Source organism: Zonotrichia albicollis, chromosome 6, assembly GCF_047830755.1.
Source record: "Zonotrichia albicollis isolate bZonAlb1 chromosome 6, bZonAlb1.hap1, whole genome shotgun sequence".
NCBI classification, from domain to species: domain Eukaryota; kingdom Metazoa; phylum Chordata; class Aves; order Passeriformes; family Passerellidae; genus Zonotrichia; species Zonotrichia albicollis.
In genome coordinates, this window is record NC_133824.1 from 22,980,220 (window position 1) to 23,003,394 (window position 23,175).

Below are 23,175 nucleotides of genomic sequence, written 5' to 3' on the forward strand. Positions count from 1 at the left end.
AGGCCAGGAAGGACACATCAGAGCAGATACACACACTGCAGTCTGTGCAGAAACCCACACAGAAGCAGTTTTTCTGACAGGACTGAGCCCCATGGAAGACCCATGAGGAGCAGTCTGTTCCTGAAGGACCAAATCCCATGGAAAGAAGATACACTGGAGCAGTTCTTGAAGAACTTGCCTGGTGGGAAGGACACACATTGCAACAGTTCATGAGGGAACCATGGAAAAGACCCAAGCAGGAGCAGGAGAAAAGTGTGAAGAGAAGGGGGCAGCAAAGAGAGTGTTATGAGCTGGCCAGCTTCATTCTCCTTGGACAGCTCATTGGGGAGGATGTAGAAAAGTCAGGAACGATGAAATGAAGTTAAGCTTGGGAAGAACAAGGTGAGAAGATACATTTGCTTCCCACTATTCTACTTTTCTAAAAATGTATTTATTAAATTTGGCAATAAATTAAATTAATTTTCCCCAAATTCAATGTGGTTCCCCATTACAGTACTTGGTACATTGCTCTCTTTCTGACCTACACATCTTTTCATCTTATTTTCTCTCCCTGCCTTCCTGAAGAGGGAGAGAGCAGCTTGGTGGGAACCTGGCAGCCAAACAAAGTTAAGCCATCATACCTGTTTGAAGGCAAAAGTATTCTTTAATGTCTTCCTCAGATACTTTTAACTCAGGAGATGTTTTGGAGTTGTTCAGAAATTTAGGGAAACAGGAATTTAGTTCAAAACCTACAGGTTTGAACTTCTAAGTTCCAATGCTTACAACAACATTTAAGCTTTAAAAATTGCATCAGGATTTAGTCCTGCTTTAGGAATGGTACTCCCAAATTCAGTGCCCCCACTAAGACTCTCCAAAACCACTCACTTCTCTCTTTTACTGTCCCCTGCCCTGGCTCTCCCCTCTCCATGTGGTGGCATGGAGTTGAGAATTGGAGGCACAAAAGGCCACAATCATGGGTTCAGATAAGAACAAGTTACTGGTAGAAGCAGTGAGATAAAAAAACGAACAGGAACAGCACAATATTAATAATAAAAGAACACAATTGTGAGTGGTTCACATTCAAAAATGATCACTGAGAACCCTGCTGCAATGAACGATACAGATGGTTCCCCCTCTGCCACGTTTTTTTTCAACTGGGAGGAACACTCCTCTCTCAGAGAGAGAGGGAGAGTTCCTGAGTCTCTTTCCCCCAACCCTGGCATGACTGAAGTCCTATCAAATAACATTAGGATCCTTGGCCAGACTGCCTCCCAGCTATTGCAAAAATCTAAACCTGGCCTAGCTGAAAGCAGGGGAGATGTAGACCTGAACCATGTACATCTAAACATTTGGAAGCTCTACTAGCAGAGTCAACATGATTACAAAGTCTGTTTAGATTCAGTGTATATGAAAAGCAAGAATACAAAGTAGAAAAAAATTCATAACTTACTTAAAGAAGAAGTGATAAAATATTTTTCTTGTGAAATTCATACAATAAAACTTATTGAAGAAGCATTTAAAAGTCTACTGTGCTATATATTTATTATTAAATACTCACTAATTTAAATATTTGATAGGTATTTTTTGTGCTTTTATTTTTAACTTTTATTATTTGGACTATCACTAAGAGAAATAAAAACAACTCAGCCGTGCCACCTCTGCTTCAGCTTTTCCTAGTCACTTGAACTGTCTTTATATCACTGACAACCAAATAAACATTTAGAATATATTATAATATATTCCTGCTTAAACTGCTCTTTGGTTGATCCCAAACCAAAGGCACAATCAACCAGTATTTAAGTAGACATTTGCCAGATTAGCTGCCAATGCTTTAACCACTTTGTCTATTATCTCCTTCCCCCAAATGCCATGCAATGAAATGGAGCTAACAGTTCTTGGCTCTCTATTCCTTACATAGACAGATCCCAGTCCTACAGAAAAGTGAAACAAATGGATATGCACTATTAAAGTATTACTCATGTCTATATGCTCCATAATCTGGACCTGCACTAAGATGACTGAGAATCCATCACCAATACATGATTACTACAAGTTTACTTGCTTCAGAAAAAGAACAGCAATCAAAATATTTTAACTTGAAGCAACCAGGCCTAGCTACTTAAAAGACTTATAAGAAACAAGACACAAGCATTTTCTACAGCTCACTACATAGATTTTAGCAATTAATGTCAAAGGAATAAACTATTCAGTGTAATTGAGATGGATTCATATAAGGTTTGTATTTAAAATATCCTCTAGTAATTGAAGAAAAGTGTTTATTGTTATCATTTGAAGCTACTAAACTTACACACACACACATACACAGTTAATGGAACCCACAGGCAACTGAAGTGGCACTTTATCAAATTTAGCTGTAATGAAAGATAAATATTACAGGCAATTCACACTTCATGAAAGGATAAAAGTGTCAGTGTATAGGTACCAGTTTTACTGCAGGCCATAATCAGCAAGTAAACGAAAGTGCAAATGTCTAAAAAGTTTATAGCCCTCTATGAACGCCTCATCATGTCAGGTATTGATTTCCAGAGGACTTTGCCAGTGTTAAACAACATGAGTGTCTGTGAACTTAAAGAACATGTTTTACCTCTGCAGATGCCATGAGTTTCCTCATACTACCTCCAATTGTCTCAAACTAAATTTTAAGATGGTCCTAGTGCTTTAATATAAGGAAATAGAAGAAACGGCTCCTTACACAACTATTTTCTTCTTAAACAGAGGGCAGTCCAGAGTGAATGTTTCATATTCTCCTCCTTCTCCACAAACATGGACTCCGTATTTCTCAGAGAGCTATCAAAAAAGAGAAATTGAAACATGTAGGTGTTAGACTAAAGTTTATTAAATGTATTTTGCTGAAAATGTCAAGACCAGTACATACTGATTGCTAGCTGGGGTACACTGTGACAGGCACTTTCTAAAAGACTATGCACTACAAGGCTGAAAAAAACCAATCATCATACAGTCAGGTCTTGATTTCTTTGCACGCCTATTACAGTTATTAAAATTACCAAACTGTTACATTTTAACTAGAACTGGCACTGTAATATTTAGATTAACAAATTGATTCCTAGTTCTTCTTTCTCAGTGGCCACAAAATCTTGTTCAGGCTCTGATACTTGTCTTTGTTTAGCATATCTATTTCACTTGCAGGAAAAACTTTTGCTGTGAGTCAACACAAGAAGTAGCACTTCACACAGAAGTATACAATGAACACATTTTTTGAAAATAGATTCAGATTTGTGTTCTACGTTTAGGTAAATATTCTTTCAAAAAAACCCTAACAAAACAAATGAGAATTTTCTAAGTCAAAAGCAAAAAGCTAAAGCAAGATCTAAAGAGAAACATATTCTTTCTTTGATAAATTGTACTTAATATACTTTCTAAATCAACATATATTTATGAATATTCCTGAAGCTCTGCATATCTCACTTAAATACATAACTAGATAAACTGAAGCATTCAAAATACGAGACATGACTATCTTAATTAATTCCTGCTTTACAAATGAGCAGCTGTGGAGCATGAACCTAAGTTCTTTTGCTGGAGTAAGGAGTGCATAACTGCTCAGTAGTTCACTGTACTACTGTTTCAATGTACTGTATTGATAGATACTAATCAAGCACCAGATCTGAGCATGGGGACACCCTCTCTGTCTGCAGCAGAAATTCATGTCCCCAGCAGCAGATTATATCACCTCAAAATGTGTCATTGCACTGATTCAAGCCAAGCCCTGTCCAGGTTTTTTAACACTAAACAAGCACAAACATTCTGTTTTAAGTGACTCATAAGAACTTGAACTGCAGTCCTTAACTCCACTGCAAACACCAATGTTACTTTTGGGAATATTTACTTAACCCCTTTATGCCTTTCCTTAGAGGAACAGAAGCCCATCTATGATGCTCCTGCAGTCAAAGTAGAAACACAGTTCTCCAAAACATCAGAGGGCTAAAAAAAGTCTGTCTGGAGGCTAGAAGATAACTCCAAATCTGCTGTTTCTTTTGAGGCAAACATGAGACTGGGATATTTATACATCTAGATTACATTTTTATATGATTACTAGAGAATATTTGTGTAGCAAGTCTACTATGTATATTCAAATGATACTGTATTTTTATTGTTGAAGCTGAATGTAGTTCACGTTACTTCACAGTTCTCTTTCAAAGCTTTTTACTTAAAAACTTCTAAGAGTGTTTATAACTTCAGTTACTTAAACCAAAGGCTCGAATCATCTTCAGCCATTATTTTGCAGAAAAGGAAAGTGCTCTGAGAAAACAATACCTTGGTAATGTTCTATGTGAATATTTAGTTGTGTGGTGCTATAAAATCAAAATCTCTTTTGGAGCTTGTTTAAAACATTTTTTCAGTGGCTTGTTATGAGAGTTATTTTTAATTTTCCCTTTCACATTTTCTGTCAAAGAAAAGGAGCAAAAGAGAACCTTTAATCAAGTGCTCATTAAAAAATTACACTCCTGACATAAAAGAGAACTCCATCTGTCAACAATGGCAACAAGGTTTATATAGGACAAATACATCAGGAATAATTAATGTTGATGCAACAAGAATGGACAACGTACAAAACAGTTAGTCAAAATCTTTTATTCTTACTCTATTTGAAAAAAAAAACCAAAAAACCCTAAAGAAAATGATTAAAAAATTGAAAGAGAGAAAACCCGAAAAGATCTTTCTAACTGTAACCTTTACACAGTGAATACATGGAGTGACTGTTTACAAATCACTTTCAAAATTGGTAGCTCTGCTTGTAAACAGTGTCTAGAATAATTATTGGCAATTAACAAAGAATACTCAGAAGATGTAAGACTATTTCCTATCTTTGTTGTGAGAAATTCTCATTTTCAATGTCACTGGCTTCAACATCATTCTTGACACCAATTATACAAGGTGCTAAAGGGTTTTCCGTTCTCACAAATGTCAACGGGACCAAAAGATATTTAGCAGCTCATAGAACAGATCCTTAACGTTCATTTACCAAAGTCAGTAATATTTTTTAAATGTCATCAATGGCATGAGAATTTTGCCTGTTAATAATTTAGAATATTAACATTATTTGAAGACTGATTATTTGGGTTTGCAAATTGGATGCTACATTAATAATAATAATAGAACAGCATGGACTCTAAGTTTTATGATTGCTAAATCTGCCTTCTAGTACAGATGAGCCAGAAAACCGCAAATTCACAAGTCAAACATAACTAATTGCAGGTAATGCAAGTACACTTCAACCTCCAAAAGAAATCTACGATGAAACCATCTTCCAGGCTACACAAAGTTTATCTTAAGTACACATGAGATATAGGATATACATACAAATGAAATACATATAAACGACCAGTCCAAACATTACCTGAAGAACAGTCTCTTCCTACCTTGGAAATGAAACACAAGGATTAAAGCTTCCTTCTTTAATTTTCATAATCAAAGATAAATATTTGAATTCAAGTACTGCCTTTTTCAAGTGAAGACTTTGTTCCCACACAGAATTTGTAAGACTTAATAAACTCTTATATTTACAGAAATGCTCTATACATCAAGATGTTCTCATCAACTTTTGAGGCAAGCATATAAATAAACATTTTCCTATTGCCTATTGGCAGAGCCAGAATTACAGACAAATATAACCTTAATGTTCAATTAACAAATTCCAAGGCCACTGGGATGGCAACCTGAGACATAAGCTGACAGAAAATCCTTTAGTGTAAAAAGCTGAGACTCCTGTTACAGAGGAAACACTGGGAGATGAAAGTAATTCAATAATTTAGCAATTATCTAGCAATCACCCCTCAAAAACTAATCAAAGACCTATCAATTGGAAAAAAGCAATAATTCAAAAACTTTCCTTTCTGCAATACTGATGTCCCGAGCCAGTAATATTCACGCTTGCTAAAACTATGGGGCCAGATCATCATTGCACTCCTAAGTTCAACATTCTGAAAGTAATGTGAAAAAAATTGCAAAAAGCTTTTCCCACTCACTAGTCCTCCATTTTTCTGCTGCTACTGCAGAAAAACCACCTTACCTTTATGACAATAAGTGTTAAAATTTCTACTGTATACATAAAATAAATTCAATCAGAAGACTGAAAATGTAGGCGACAATATTTTTTCAAAGTCAAATAATTGAGTGGAGGAAATCAGGGCTGGGTTGTGGATTTTTTTGTTGGGGATTTTTTCTAACCAACACTCTTACAATGCCTCAACCAGAGATTTTTTGCTAAAAGGAGATTGACTAGTTCATGCTTATTTCTTATACATCCAAAAGAAAAATTCTACCATTTCTTATATATCCAAAAAAAAAAAATTCTACCATTCTACATAATACAAGTTAATTTTGATCCCATTGACTCTTCCTTAATGTAAACATTTAGTTTAAAAAAAAAAGTAAGAAGTGAGTTCTATTTCCAGATCTGTAGTACCAGAGAAGTTGAACGTTGTGAGTACATGCTAAGAGTAAAAGATACGCTCTACAAGTCCCAAATTACTCAATATATATGGCATTTTGTGGCCCTTTATCAAAGACATTGGCATTTTTCTGAGCACTGAAACTAGTCAGATGTTAAGTGATTTTCAAAAGAACTGAAGAACACTGAGAACATTATTAGTTCCAAACATAACTGCTAAAATTCTCACAAACTTGCATACCACACTAGGAAAAATGCTGTAATGAAATACCCTGCACCTAGCTGAATAAACAACTATGGTAAAGTAACATCCGATGTCAACACAGAACTCAAAAAACAATCCCAAAGAACAGGAAAAACCTATATTAGCAAAAAATCCCAACAAGAAAAACGAATTTACTGTAAAATTTGAAATCAGTGGTTAGATAATAGAGTACAAATCAAAGATCATGGGTATATGAAGCCATGGCAGTTTTGGATATGTGCAGTGTTAAACATTAAATCATTATGGTGTTTTATATGGTATGGTCAGAATATTAAATTTTATCTCTTCCTTACTGGAAACTGTGAATTCCCTGTTTTCACATTCTGTCTGCCAGAACTTCTGATGCTGAAAACTTCACTAGTTTGTCAGACTCACTAATTTTCACATCATAAGTATTTTTCTTCAGTTTATTGTAAATTATTCGGTTTTATAAGGCCTTAAAGCCAACTAAGTATCTATTAAAAAAAATTATTTGTAATGGCTTTGACTTTCATAGCATGCATATGCACAAGCAACAACCAAATGAACAAATAATCAGTTGTGCAGTCTTCCCTACAATGGCCTGACAAGCAGTGTCAGAATGTCCTATTTGTACATTTTAGGCAGTCATTGCTTTGTTTATTGTTGTATCAATAAAAGATAAAATCATCAAATATGAGTTTTGAGAAGTGTTAAACCATGACAGTAAGAATTTCAGTGAAACCGAGTAAGTAAGAATCACTTTAATTAAGATATCAAACACGATGATGAATCCATGCAATTAAAAAAAAATATCAGGTACTTTTGGATTTAATAGTTTACTATTTTCTTTTAAAAATGAATGATGGTGAAATCAAATGCAGAAGAATATTTCTTATTGCCACAATTAAAATTGCAATACTTGCTGCTACTGTTTTAAAGAAATCAAGACTGATTTAACTGAGGTGAGCAGCTGCAACCTCACTGAGGATGCAACCTGAATTTTGATTACGGAAGCTTTCTGTGAATGCAGAATGTTGAGATGATTTTAAGAAGTAAGTGAAAAGAAGACTTCCAGAAATAGATAATGAATGGGATTGTATACCAACTGGTTTACACAGCAGAGGGCCAGGGAGGAGGAGGGAAAGATTTCTGGGCACATTCTCCAGGTCTCGAGCAACAAATCTCAAGAACAGACCAACATCATCTCTTCAGGTAAGGTTATTTAAATGTTATGGACCTCAATGATTCCTTTCCAGCTTTCCCAAGTAGCAATTACCTATTCTTCTCTCCATGTAAATAACTAAAAAAAATGGAGTTAAACCTAAGATATAATTGCTATGTAACTCCTCTGTCTTTCAGTAGCAAAAGAGATTTTCAAAGTTCTGGTCACTTTTTCTTTCTTTTCTGCAAGTGGGCTGTACCCTTAAGTGTCCCAAAACAAACTACTTGTGAAGCCAAGCTGACCAGTAACTACCCAGATTAACAATGAAAAATATTCTTAGGACATCCCTTTGTGGACATTTAGACAGCCTACACTGACAGCTACGTCAAGACACTTTTAAGAGACATGCAATCATTGTAGGTATCTAACAGGCTCAAGGAATTGTGGTAAACTTGGATTGTCACAGATAATACATGAAAACATAATTTCAGAACTGTTATTCTTAAAATTTACTTAGCTTGATGTCTGATGCTCCTACATCAAACTTGAAGAAACCTCAAGTACAAAATCTGGTATTTTTTCTTTTTTCCCTAGTTCAATGATTTTTTTTTTAAACAAACCTAATAGCTCTGCCACCAAGCATTATCCTGATATGAGGACACACAGTCCTTTGCACAGAATCAAATACATCCTCAAGACTACACCTCTTATTCCATTTTTAAAGGCTCCACTGTATGCAGTCTGATTGTATAAATGGTAGGAAACGTGCAAATATGAATCTTCAGGGAAGTTTTGTATCACCTATGATTTTGCCACTACTGCTTCTTGCTGTGAAAGTCTCTGACGTACAATTATTTAGCTGTATCAAACTGATATACCAGTTAGTGTTCCTGCAATCCTGAGGTTTCACGCCTTTAGTTTGTTTTAAAGATGGTGACACCATTTGTGAACTGTGTCAAGAAATGTTTTTTGACATAAAAAGTGCTTAGCAAAGGATTATATTCTGTGTACAAAGCAAAGCTTTGTAACAGGGTTAACACCTAATTTATCAAATTAAGTAGTTTTCATTAAGTTAATTTTACTGAATTTCTGCTGTGTTTCTTTTTAACTGCAAGTTTAACTATATGAATATAATTTAAGTTATACTCACCTCCAGAAGAACAGGCTCCATTTCACATAGAGTTTTTCCTAGATGCTTATCGGGATCTAAACCTGCAAAAAACCCAAAAAAATCTAAAAATATTTCTTATGAAGTACTCTCATGACATCAAGAAATGATTATTTGTTTCTTTTTAAAATATATTATGTCTCCCTTAGAAACACTACATTATCTAAAATAATAACTATCCTAAACAAAATACACTGAGTCAGAATTTTCCCTAAACTTCGGGCAAATATTTTCCAGGTTTATGGAAAAAAAAAGCTAGTTACCATTTCCCTACATGTCAAGTGGAAAAGCTACTGGATCCCTTTCTTAGAAATGTCACTAGCCAGTGAAGTAAACACACAGGTCCATGGTAATAAAAATACTACAACAATACTACCTCTTTAAGTCAGAAGTTACCTTTGTAGATATCTATGGAATTAAAGCACAATTAATTATTTTTATGCTTCCTGCAACTGGAAGGGATACAGGCTCATAATGAAAAGTTCTTTTGCCAAATCCCATTCTTTGTGTGTTTTATGCAAATATAAAATGTAAGATTAAAAAGGATGAAGATATAAAGAAAACTCAGACCTACAGAACATATTGAATGTTGTACCTTTAGATTCATCACAAAATACCATGTCTACATTTTGATTTATTTTTCTTTGTAAAAAAGCAATACTTGATAGCTGCTCTAACTTGCTTTTCTGTATTCCTGTTTCAACTTCTTGACTTTTTAATTTTGGCCAGCTCATGGCATTTAATGATCACTTCTCAGGATAAACCAAGTAACTGGCAAAAATGAGCAGTGGGACAAAATAATCCAGGCGCAACTGTTTCAAAAGCTGGTATTTTCAACCAAGTAAATATGCTAGTTGGATTGGACACAAAGCGGTCAAAAGGTCTTATCATATGAAGCAAATGAGAAAAACCCAAAATTATAACTCCTGAAATGGAAGGAATATTGTGAAATTTTCAGTTATCCCATTTTTCACTATTCTTAGTTATTGTGGTTTGGGCTCCTTTTTGCACTGATACAATACTGGTCTATTTTTTCCTACTCTACTGCTTCATACAGTAATAGGTACCATTACAGAGCTGCCACCAAAATTACTCCATTCAGAAGCAATTTCTAAAATATGTACCTTGCAAAGCACTTTAGATTGTTGATGATGAAAGCTGTTATATAAATGTACAGTACACTATTATATAAAGTCATTGCTGAGTTAAAGTAGCTAATATGTCTCTTAATTTTTACAGTCGTGGTCTTGGTATATTTAAATTCCTGTGAAACTAAAACAACTTAGAGTGAAGGAAATTTCAAAACACTAGGAAAGTTTTTAAATATTTCATTAAAGCACATTAAAAATTCTCTTACAGTGTAGGGGAATGCTTTTAAAACTGCTTAATAATTAAAGTTTTAAAAGACGAGCTTTTTTCTGCCATCTATTCCTTTTTTGTATTGGTTTATTGCTTTTTTTTTAACAGACTAAAAATGTATGCGCTAGATATGTGATGATAATTTATTCTTGCGGAAATAGTTTTGAAAGATATAAATTCAATTTCAATAGTTCAAATGTTTCTGGAGATCTCTTCCAACTTACATCAGGTTAGCATTTTGTTCTTGATTATAATGGGATAGGTATTAGGCCAAACAAGCAATTTCTCTTGACATAAATGAAGGAGTACTGCATTACAGTATCATTTCACACATTTATATTAACATTCTTTTAGTATAATTACTTTGCTAAGATAAGCAATCTCTCTCTCCTTGATAAAAAAACAGATTGATTTCCTCTAAATTTAAACTAAGGGACACATTACAAACATATGAGAAGGGAAGAAGTTTTCAGAACCAGACACCCTGACATCTTATTTCTTTCACAAGGTTCTCTTTGGTAATATGGACACAACTTTAGTCCAGTTATGAATGCAAAGCAATAATTTAAAAGAAACTATGATACAAACAGTTTTTGAAACACAAATAAATTGCCTATGTATACACTATGGGTAAACTCTTTAGTGATATCCCACATCTACATGAAACTCTGTGAAGTGCAATGTACCCTTCCTGTATCTCAGCAGAATTCTATTTTAGGACAGCTTGCATTTATTTTGAAACATAGTACTTCTTTTAGCTTCCAGTAGGTTTATATTGTGAGTGAATAGAGACTGTTGGTAAAGGCATCAGGAAGCAATGTAACTTTCAGTTTGCAGAACCAGTAATCCATACCTCCAATCCCTACTGCTATGCATGCATAGATGAAGCTGTATGTCTGTTGCTACAACTAGTATAATAAAGTATTTGGAACTATACTTACAAAATAGCTCTTTTAAAACCCATACTTCTATTTGGTACACTTTTCTTTATTGATTCGAATTCTTAAAATGGCTTAGACTAACGAGAAGAACAATGTATTGTAAATTCTTAGTACCACATCCTCCAAATTTATCCTCAATGGAACTAGATGTAAAGGAAGCCGAATGGATGGATAAACCAACAACAATGTCCAGGGTCTGGATGACTCTATGTAGAATTAAAAAATTAATTAGGAAGGAAACTATAATTTGCAGGACTGACATCTATTTTATTTAACGTACATGTATCAATGGGGGGCAATTAGAATTCAATTAAAATATTCACTTTTATTACTTCCCTGACTGACCTTGAAGTTAATGCCTGTTTTATTTAATTGCATCATCTATGAATAAATGTTAACCTTAGAATGTTATGGCCCATTATTTTCAATGCATTTTTAACTCCTCAACTGAACTACATCCATCAACTTACTATGTGCTGCCAAGAGAGCAAGTGGGGCTTTATTTCTTTGAGATAGACTAGTATATGAAAACAGAAATATCTAAAAAAATTTGATAATGCTGTTTTTGACAGTGTTCAGTAAAAATAATTATGCTTTCAATTCCAGTTTTGTAGTCTGGTTTAACTGTAAAATCAGTAAGTGATAGCACAAATGGTATAATCACTTCAAAGTAATTGCTACTCCATCTGTAATTTCTGATAAATCCACTGACAGGAGCCGTGGTTGCAGAATGCTCTTATGCACAGCCACAAGATAAGTGTAGAGAACTGCAGCAATGTCAAGAGATTGGGACGGAAATTCATGTCTTTGTTCTGTGGTGAAAAAAAAGAACAGCACTAAAAGACATTTTACAACCGTTACAAAAGAACCATATTTTAAATAGTTCACTTTGTACATATGTATTAGTGTAGCATGAGGCCCTCACCTGAGGGGCAGCTACCTGATATTACTTCCATTTATCAAGACCATTAGAAATCCAAGTTACATTTTCATGGCATTACATTCAGCTAAAAAAATCCACATTCTAAAGCCTTATCTGACTAACAAGAACATGTCTTATATATGTTCAGAATTTTAAAATCATTTGGATTATTAAAAAAGTGTTTTAAAATAAAAATTCTATTTTTACTTCTTAGTAAAATTTCAAATAAATAAAAATAAATCATAATTACTGGTTTCAAGAAATGTTGGCATATAAAGGTCTTCTGAAAGCTACACTGAACCAAATTCTAACCCATAATATATGAACACATTGTAAAAGAATCATTACCATACACACATCAATAAAGTATGAGTTAATCATTATCTGTTGATAATATAAGGGGGAAAAAACTTCAGCCTTTCCTCACTAATCAACCCTACAATTCAAAAACTTAAACTTGTTACTCAGTGAATTCTTCCATAAAATAAGGTAACAACAAATCTCCAAAATTGATATTATCACATTCTTCTTGAAATATCAGATTCATAGGATTAGGATAGGCTTTTGGATAAAAAAAACACCTATCTTTGGATAAAAAAACCCACTTATTTTAAAGTTACAGGAATATGAAGTTCCTTTTTTTCCCCTGACTTCTCGGGAAGTAATATTGAGAAGAGTAGTAACTGCTGTCACTATGAATGTAAGGGACTAAGACTTAACTGCTGATGATAGCGCTGTATTATAGGGCTGTATAATCTGCAGAGATTATACAGAGAACAGAGAAACAGAGAAAATAAGACTATTTTTGAAGGTAAATTCTATTTAAATTCCATTTCAACTGTGTCTTTTTTTTCCCTAAGTTAACAATACAAAATCAGTGATTTTCAAAAGGAGGGTCAGGCACTATTCTTTACACAGTACAGAATACAGGAGAATGTTTCTAGTAACACAGGAAAAGCCTGTACACAACAGCATTAGCTGCTAACATGGGCTTACAAGGTAGGAGTGCAGGAATGTGTTATAACCTTCACCAACTAGAAATGCACATGCCACACAGATCCTCTTGAACTGTAAATCTATACCTTAAGTTGCCTTGAGGTAAATTATTCCTGTTGTCATATTTAGCTTTCATTTCTATGAAGAGCTAGGAAGTGAACTTTTTGTCTGGTGGCATAATTTGACAGGTTCATTCTTAACTTCCTCAAAACTTTCACACATGAAAGGCTGTGTTAACAACGGTGAACTGGATGGATTCCTTGGATTTCCTTTAAAAAAAAACTGTAAAAACTGCTTAACTTTTGTATAAAAGTAATGAAAAGTGCAGAAATAACTGGTATTACTGCATCTCTAAAAGATTTGAGATGAATACACTTCTAATTTATTTTATGAAAGAGAAAAATTGATGTGACTTGATTACGCATCTACTCCTCTTTTTCCCTTGCTCTTTTTCTTCTTCTTTTTTTTTTCTTTCTTCTTTTTTTCTGGTATGTGATAATTTATCCAGTGTGGGAATTGTAGGGGGATGGAACCTGTAGACATGCTGTAGATATAGTAACTCTTTTCAAACTAAGTGATACTAAGTGATAAAGTTAAAAGACATTAATCCCAAAGTGGTTCTAGCATATGTTTCCAGCACAGGTTAATTAGTATCTCAGTTTATCTTCCTTCTTGAACATTCTTCAACTATGTTCTAAACTAGGTTAGTCTGATGTCTAAATAAAATTTTAGAATTCTGAGAGGTAAAAGGATCTAAATCTTTTAAATGAAGTAATATTATCTATTATCTCTTGCAGTTTCTTTTAAACATCAAAGATATTTGCGTTCTAGTTAAATCTAGGATTCAAAGCACTTTAGCCCTGTCATTTCAAGAACAGAATCTTCAAAAAATCTCTGAAGAAATTTTATACCATTCCATCAGATAACAAGGCAATATTTCCAATCAGATTATTTTACAAAACCACAGCATCACAGAATGGGCCAGGTTGGAAGTGACCACAGTGGGTCATCTGCTCCAACCTCCATGCTCACGCAGGTTTCATCCTTGAGCATGTGGCACAGGTTTATGTCCAGATAGCTCCTGAATATCTCCAGTGAGAGAGACTTCACAGCCTCTCTGGACGATCTGTTTCAGTGCTTGGTCACTCACACAGTAAACAAGTTCTTCCTCATGTTCAGGTGGAACTTTCTGTGACTCAGTTTAGGCATGCTGTCTCCTGTCCCATTGCTCAGTACCATGGAGAAGAGCCTGGATCCATTCTCTTTCTTTCCCCACTCCAGACATATATACTCAGATGAGTTAGTCATCTCAGTCATCTCTTGAGGCTGAGCAGGCCCAGCTCCCTCAGCCTTTTGTCATAAGAGAGATATTCCACACCCTTAATCATTTTTGTCACCCTCCACTGGAGCTGCTCCCGGAGCTCCACATCTCTCTTGTCCTGAGGAGCCCAGAACTGGACACAGCGCTCCACGTCAGGTCTCACCAGGGTTGAGCAGAAGGACAGCACCCCAGGACACCATTGGCCTTCTTGCCCACAAGGACACACTGCTGGCTCATGGACAGTTAGTTGTCCACCAGGACCCCCAGGTCCTTCTCCACAGAGCTGCTTTCCAGCAGGCCAGCCCTCAGCCTGTGCTGGTGCATCTAATTATTCCTCTCCAGGTACAGGACCCTGCATTTGCCCTTGTAGAATTTCAGAATGGTCTTCTCCAAAATGTTGGTAGTTTGAAAAAGATTGTGGAAGAATTGTATACTTACTGAAAAGTAGCATTAAACTTTTAATCAAATGCAGCAAATGATTCATCTCATTTAAAGTAGTGACTGAGTCAAATTCTTCTCAGGACTTTTACTGGGCCTAAAAAACTTACATACAAAGTCATTACAGTTTCAGTTATACAAGCACATATGTATGCCTTTCCTGATACAATTTTTTTGTGTAGAATATCTTAAGAGCATTGTTTGCTTATTAATCTATTTAATTCAAATTGTTCAACTGATCTAGCATCACATGATTACAAATGTGTCTTAATAAAAAAATATGTGCTATTTTTTCCCTATTAGAGAATTCTGGTATTTCACGCTTTGAACAGTTCTAATTCTAGCAAGCTTTTTAGAAAATAATTGAAATTTCATTCTGTGGAAGAGAAAGAGGTGTGCTGCAAGTGGAAAAATTTGTGTCGTTTTCATTAAATCCATCCCCATGCAGACAAGTTATAAACTTTTTAAAAAGTCACAATCCCCAAGTGGATCAACAGACTTTTCTGACAGCAAAGATCAACAGATCTGCTGCAAAAGGGTAAAAGGCCAGAGCAGAAATAAAGGATCAGACTAGAACAAGAAGTCCTGCAAAACTTCAACTCATAGTGACCTGAAAAGCAAACATCTGTGGGTCTAACTACACAGATATGTCTTTAAATGTTTGAGTTTATGTCCTGTTTCAGCACGTAAGTCTGTAAAGTAAATGGGCATCTAGAACTTAAATTGTATCAAACATTAAAGAGCAGCAAGAATATATTCTAGTATTAAAATATACCACTTGTACCTCTTGATTATCATATTGTTAAGATAATTTCTGCTTTTGACATCTTTTACTAAGCTCTCTTCCACTATTTTTCAGCTCCAAGTTCTGACTATTCTTCTGTCTTTTTCACTATAGCCCATACTTCCTTTCCTGTTTCACCTTAAATGTCTAATAATGTGCTCTTAGCCTGCTGCTTCCATTTAAATTTTCCTTTAGATTATGTGATCTCCCCAAACTGCAAGGTGATATTTCCATTCTTAAGCCATCTCTCTCCTACTTTGTCTGTCTGTGACACCTCCTTAACAGCACTCAATAATACCAGCTTTCAACTACTTTTTTGTTTTCAGGCACTGTCCCTTACTCTTCCAATTCCTGTTATCTTTTAGGACAACAATATTCCTCCCATTTTCCAGTGTATAGGCTCAGAGTCAGCGAAGAGGGAATCTTAGTTCTATTTTTTTTCTAAATAGACTTCTGCAAAATCCCATTTCTTCCTTTTCTGTAACACAATTTATTTTCAAACATTTCTTTATATTTAATATATGCACTAAAATCTCTTTCTGAAACCTCATCTTACAGTGGTAATGAAGTATCTGTCATTTATATATAAGCATCAAGACAAGTACCATTCTAAATGCAAAGATTATTTTCTCATCTTATTTTCCTAAGCATTCAAATATGAATCAAACTTTTCTTTACTTTAAGTCCAGTACAAGTTCTCTTTTCTCTTCCTCATTTCTTTTGCATCACATCTTAAATCCCAAGCTAATTTTTTTGACTTTTAATCTTGCATACAATTTCCATTTATCTGTGCTGATCTTTTCCTGTGTGAAACTTTTCTGCCAGGAAAAGAAATGGCTTGAGATAAAATGGCTCTCTGTTTTTATAAGTATTTCCAAGTCTTTTCATGCAATGTCTAGTGAACAAACAGGTGTGGTATCTTTTTTATCTTTTTATTATAAATAAAAGGAATTATGGAGATAAATGGGATGGTGGACGAATATATTAGGGAACAAGCCCAGAGAAAAGTGTCGAATGCACTTAAACTCTAAAGGGCCAACTAAGTTTCAGAAGATTTGTTTGAAAATTCAATCACAACACCACATGCTAGTTAGGAAACAAGATTTCAAAGGCGGGAAAAAAACATCTTTCCCAAAGTACATCATAGGTAATTTATCAAATTTAAAATCTGAAAAAACATTAAAACTAAAATTAATTAAAAGTGATCATATGTGTAAGCAAGATAATACTTCAACACTGCACAAGGATAATTTTTCTAATAAAAGTTTAAGGCTAGTTTTAGAATACATTATCACTATCAGAATAGACAAGCACTAAAATTTGACAGGATTCGAAAAATATTATCAGTAATTTTATCTTTTAGTTCAAATTATGATAAACAGAATAAGTGTTCAAAAAACAAGTTAAGTGTTTAAAAGTAGATCTGGCACTTTGCGATATTATTTGGTGGTTATAGTGCTATTGAAGTGGGAACTTGATGACCTCAGAGTTCTTTCCCAACCTTAATGGTTCTATTATTTTAAGTGTTTTTTATATTAATAAATCAGAATGTTCTCAAGAGCAAATGTTGTGAAGACAGTCATAGATTCTACTACAACTCTACTGTCTGGTAGCTGCACAAGGAAGAAAGCAATGGAATGATCACCTATAAATAAGCTAAATTAGCTAAAAATAATGTAAATGTTTAATTTACTTAGCAATAAGCAAGTAAACAATCCTTACTGTAAAATATATAAGAAAGCAACTGGGATCTTATATTGATTTAATAACAAAACATTATTCAATTCCTTCTGTTATGTTTGTGAATGGTCTGAGAATTTTTAAAAAAATATTTGAAGAAAGCAAGTATCTTCCCCTGTAATGACAAGGTCCTTCAATTCCCTCAAAATTACTTTAAAATTGCTCAGTACTGAAAACATATTTTCAAAAACACTGCTCCTCTCCATTACACAGATGATGTGCTCAGACAAAACTCACAACCAACAATTTTACTTCAGGATATGATCTGCCATTGCAGCCAACTTGGAGAAATATTACTAATAACATTCCTATTGAAGGAGAGAGCTCTACCCTCTGTGCAGCCGTGGTTTCTACAGAGCAAGTTCCCTGTGCCCACAAAAAAGCAGATCCTGCTGATCACCTACATGCAGCCACAAAAACACTGGAGCCTTTACAGGGGCAGAAGCAAGCACAGACTTGTGGTTTGGAAGAGTCAGTTAGAAGTGGGATGGAAAGATTGACCTTTTGGAAGAAACTATTAGATCAGTTTATCTGTATGCTAAATTACACCCTTCAGAGCTTAACCAGGAACTGTGTGGTGCTAGGTCTTTTTTAATGTAGCTCTTTACATGTAAATTTTACCTCAGTGAAAACTAATGGGAATATGGCCATCAATTTCAGTCAGTCAGGATTTCACCTCTATACACTAGAGACATACAAATAAACAGTAACATAGACACCTAGGTGGCTGGGTTTGATTAATAGATTCATTATACAAAGAAGAAATATACTTTCTTTTTCAATTAAAAAGTCATATGCAAAAACATACACATCCCTCAACTATCAGGTTAGTGGATTCCATGAACAGCAGGAGTATACCAATTTTCTAGACCACGGGAAGGAAGCATCAATATCTTCTATCACACCAAAGGAGTTTCATGTTAAATATAGTTACTACAGACAGTGCGTTTTAGTGATGGAACTTGGGATTTCCTGACAGACAGGAGATGGCACTAGCTCCCTAAGGACTCATTACTCCATTGGGAAATAGCCTGCGTAAGTAACTAAGGCCCATACCACTTCAAAATTTAGGTTTCCATGGACCCTGTGATTTCAACTCTACCCATGGTTGGGAATGTACAATGTCTACAGGCACTCATAGCAGCTGGACCTACAAGGTAAAGAACATAATCATGAAATAAAAGAGCTCCACTTCATATGCAGACTGATCAGCCCTGATTCAAAGTTTCAGCTTTTATTATTGTTTAATTTCTGGATTTCCACTGAAGAGGGGTATATTTCAAAGACAAAAGTATGATTTATCATACAGGCATCTTTAGCAGCAAGAAAATGGGGCACTGAAGATAAATATTCAGAAGTAGCTTTTATACATATATATAGTGCTCAGGTTTGCTGCTAGATCATGGAATGTTTTTCTCTCATCATTAAAGCTTTTGAAATACACTCTAAAGGAAAGAAAGCTGATCTACTTACAGATCAACAGAAGGCATGTGAAAAAGGTTGCTAACAATACTTTTTTTGCATATAAGTGAGAGCAATTGGCATCCCATCTGGAAAACTACACTACTCTGAGACAGAAAACTCTTGCCACTGGCAAGGTTTATGGTATTAATTTGTAATGGTGGATTTAGGGAAATGTACTAAACTAATGCTCATTTACTTGCATAATTATGTGTTTTCTACATAAAACGACAGGCTTTTACCTTGTCAATACTGGCACTGAGTTAATGGAAAACAGGACGAGGCGGGTGTACAAGTATGCCAGCGCAGATGAATGTCAAGCTCAGGTTACAGATTTGCTTCTTGCATCAACAACTGTACAATGTATCACCTAATGCATTACCCTTCAGACTCCTAAATCTGTTATTTTAAATATTTTCATTGCAGTTTAGCTTTGATTATTAATCTAAAAGGCAAAAAGTTAAACCGTATCTTATCTTCTTTGCCACTTGATATGTTAAACAGCCTTCATACCTTAAATCCACTTTAATAAGGCATGCAATTATTAAAGCATTACAGAATGGCCCCAGAGCACAAAAGCTCCATTAAATTTGCTTACATCTAATTATGTCTGCCTGAGGCAGGTGAGAAATTGACTCTGATAAGATCTTTCTTTTACCTGTAGCCAAAAAAATAAAAAGGAAAAATAACTCGGAGTGATTTTCTATCTAATTGCTATCTACAAGTATTTATGGTATTCGCTCTTCCAATGAATAGCCCACAAAGCACTCTTTGTGCACTAACCAGTGCATTTTAAGTTTTTTTAAGACTAGAATACAAAAGACAAGCTTATCTTGCTGCAGGCATGGCAGGTCATCAATGATGTCTATTTGGGAAACAGTTTTATCTATTATTTAAATAATAAATTGTCTGTAAAAAATAATTCTGATGTGAAAAAACATGTTACATATGCTTTGTGGACTTCATTTTTTCTACATGCCAGTATAAGCAACAACACATTCTATTTTATGAAAATATAACATAAATATATAAATATACATTTTATGGCCTGAAAACAATTATTTTAGAAACCTTTCTTTTTCCCCAATTTAAACCCAAGTGTTTTGTAGTAGAAAACATGGTATTCAATTGCTTTGTATTTGTAACTGACCTTCCAAAATTCAGGAAAATGTGAATAAATGACATTGCTTGTTACCTGTAAATGAATGAGAGCATGTGATACTTTTCTAATCATTCTAATCCTCCTCTCAGCCCTAGCAGATCCTACAGAACAATAGAGGGAGACCATCATAGTGACAATGTAAAATTAAGTTAGAAACTATACTAGATAAAAAGGAAAAAATAAATAAAATTTTTAAAAATTAATTTAATCCATCCAGTCTAAAGGGATTGTAATTCAAATCTTGGTTAACAAAGAAGAAGAAATTACTTTATTATAAAGCATTCTTTGAAAGAGAGATTAGGTATTTGATAGGAAACTTGCCTGGGTAAACCAGACACTGGACTTCAAAAAAAAGCTTATGCCACACTATTTTCAAATATACATTTTTAACCACTGATGCCACTTGTATGATACAAATCACTGTTTGCTACAGTGAACCACAAGTTTATAATCAACTCCAAAAGAAAAGGTCCTTTGGTCAAATGTTATGCTTAAAATTGATTTGCTACTCCAAAACAGAAAAAGTGCATAGGGGCCTGAAATAATATATTGTACTATTAACATGTTTCTCACGTGGTCATTTAGGCTTTTACAGCACATCATTCCATAAGCCTTCTTAAAAAACTTCATTTGACCTTACCTTTACATTTAAGCAATTAACAGACAGGTTAACTTTCATATTGATTTGCTTCAAGTTTTAGAACTTCATTTTATATACACCTGATAATGAAAAGATGTTGATTTTCTGGTATTCTAAGCAACTACATTTTAAATATTAAAAAAAAATTAGAGGCAATGATGAATTATTTCTGTTTGCTCTTATGATTTACCAACTCCAAGTCTGCTGTTGCAGAAAATATTTTGTCCTCATAATTATATCTTGTTTGATATTAACTTGATGTATTTCTATTAAAACTTTCACGGTTGCTTTACAATATTGTCTAGTCACAAGCTTGTATCATCTATAAATGACAACACTGTGAACTACTGAATTATACATGCATCTTTACTGCAAATTAAAACAAAACCAGAACAAAAAAAATATGAGAGGAATTAATTGACTATGTTAGGAAGAACTGCTTTCCAGCTTTTCCATGTCCCCTTTAAGAATGAATTGCATCCTGTTAAATTAATTATTCAGACATCACTACTGGTATTGAGCCATTTTTTATAATTTTCTTGATATTGACATTTCATATCTTAGAATGTGCAACAAAGGTTCTGTTCTCCTCTGTTATGTTGTGGATTTGTCCATGGGAAATTTCAGTAGACAATACTGCTCAGAATCTGAATACATACCAAAAGCTGCCACCTTTATGATTATGGCTTGAACGTTAGATGATATCATTTCCTTAAGCAGTATTTCCTGGTTCCAATGCCAGAGGTAAGCTAAAGGCTGAAGATTAAGCCTTCTGCACCTTAAAAACAAACAAAAATTGGATAAAGTCAAGTATTATGCTTTTACACAGTATTATTACTGTAAAAGTAGTGAAAATTTCTTTCTTTTCCTATCTGGAAATAATTTTTCCTCTATAATTTCAACTACAACACTTTACTATTCAGATATTTCCTTATAAACATTAAGTCTAATATATATTAAAAAAGAAATAAATAAACTTGCTCTGAGTATGATTCATCTACATAAGACGCAACTCACTGAGCTAAACAGATCTGCACAGGAATGTAAGTAAAGCCATTACAAAACGTGTTCCTAAACCTTTTGCTTTGGGATACAAAGCAATTAGCACCTTAGGAAGTCATCACTTTTGTGAACACAGCTAAGGACAAAGTTACTGCTCTGTGATAAATGTGGCACATGTCACTAGTTCAATATGCTGAATTTGTTGCTGTGATTTGGATCAACACCCAAGGAAAATAATCATTCAGGAAAATGTATACAGCTTGTGATATAAATTAAAAACTTTTTACTGTAAAGTTAATAATTTGTTTTGATACATATCTATATGGACAGCATTTGATACACAGCTTTGATTGTTTATCAAATTAGAGAATCACTAATTTGCATTATTGATAGGTAACGTTTCTGTAAGTTGTCAAGAACCATCAGCTGGTGATTAAATGTGTAAGGTCTCTAAAAAACTTAAACATTTAACTATGGGACCAGTTCAGACTCCTTAAGATTTACATTTATTCGTCAATTATCATGTTTTTCCCAATACATGGTCTTTCTCACATATATGGGCATTCCTCCTTATGTCAGATAGACCCACTAGTACCATTAGGAAGACTATATAGTTAAATGTAGGCTTAATGTTGACATAAAAATGTATAGTTAACACTCATATAATCTGACTGGTTTTCTTATTACTTTGATAGGCTTTAACAGAGCACTAAGTTGTATAATAGAACTATTCCGCAGCTCTGAATGTAAAGTAGTTACTTACGTGCCTAAATTCAGCTAAAAATTAGCTGAATTAATTGGGATGGCTCATATGAAACAACCTTATTGCAAGGGCTGAATCTACAGAAATAATGTGAAGTATTTTACTTTACAAGCTCGGAAATAATCATGCCTGTTTGAAATACTGTGATTTCCTGTCAATCTCTTAGCTGCGGTAAAGATGTAAAACAAACAGCAAAAGCAATCTTTTTTTTTATCCTACTAACATGTGAGGCAATAATTAAAATGTTTAAGTATAAAGGAAAAGAAAAAAGAGTTATTTCTGACTGTAATTTATCTATGTAAACTTTAAAGAAAACAAATGTGCTCTGTAACTTGCTGATGTGAGTTGAGTTGGCATAGCATTAATTTCACAGTTCTTACAGCTCATAAAGGATTCCAGATACTTGCTTTCATCATCAACAAATCATTAATGAAATAATGCAACCATAATTAATTTTTAACACAAGGTAGTTTTGCATTTCATCAGATATATACAGTGAAAATCTTTTTTCAGATCAAATATTGGCCTACACAACAAACACAACTACAATTCCATAATGTTCTTTTTAAATTAAGACTCCTAAAAAAGTCATGATTTATATAGACCTTTGCGCACAATAGGAATGACAAATGGAAGCTCTTGACTAATAATAACAAATTTCAGATTTAAGGAATTAAC

At 34.1% G+C, this 23,175-nt stretch overlaps 1 protein-coding gene across 6 annotated transcripts in view; it reads right to left on the reverse strand.

Annotated features, from left to right (window-relative positions):
• The window catches only part of DPH6 (diphthamine biosynthesis 6), a 184,137-nt gene that overhangs the window by 120,831 nt on the left and 40,131 nt on the right, over positions 1-23,175 (reverse strand). For all 6 annotated transcript variants that reach the window (XM_014268415.3, XM_026793031.2, XM_026793043.2 and 3 more), the window contains 3 exons: positions 21,392-21,510; positions 8,951-9,012; positions 2,693-2,787 (listed from right to left, as the gene is read on the reverse strand). In XM_014268415.3, coding sequence (XP_014123890.2) covers positions 2,693-2,787; positions 8,951-9,012; positions 21,392-21,510 — 276 coding nt within the window. The remainder of the gene's footprint in view (positions 1-2,692; positions 2,788-8,950; positions 9,013-21,391; positions 21,511-23,175) is intronic.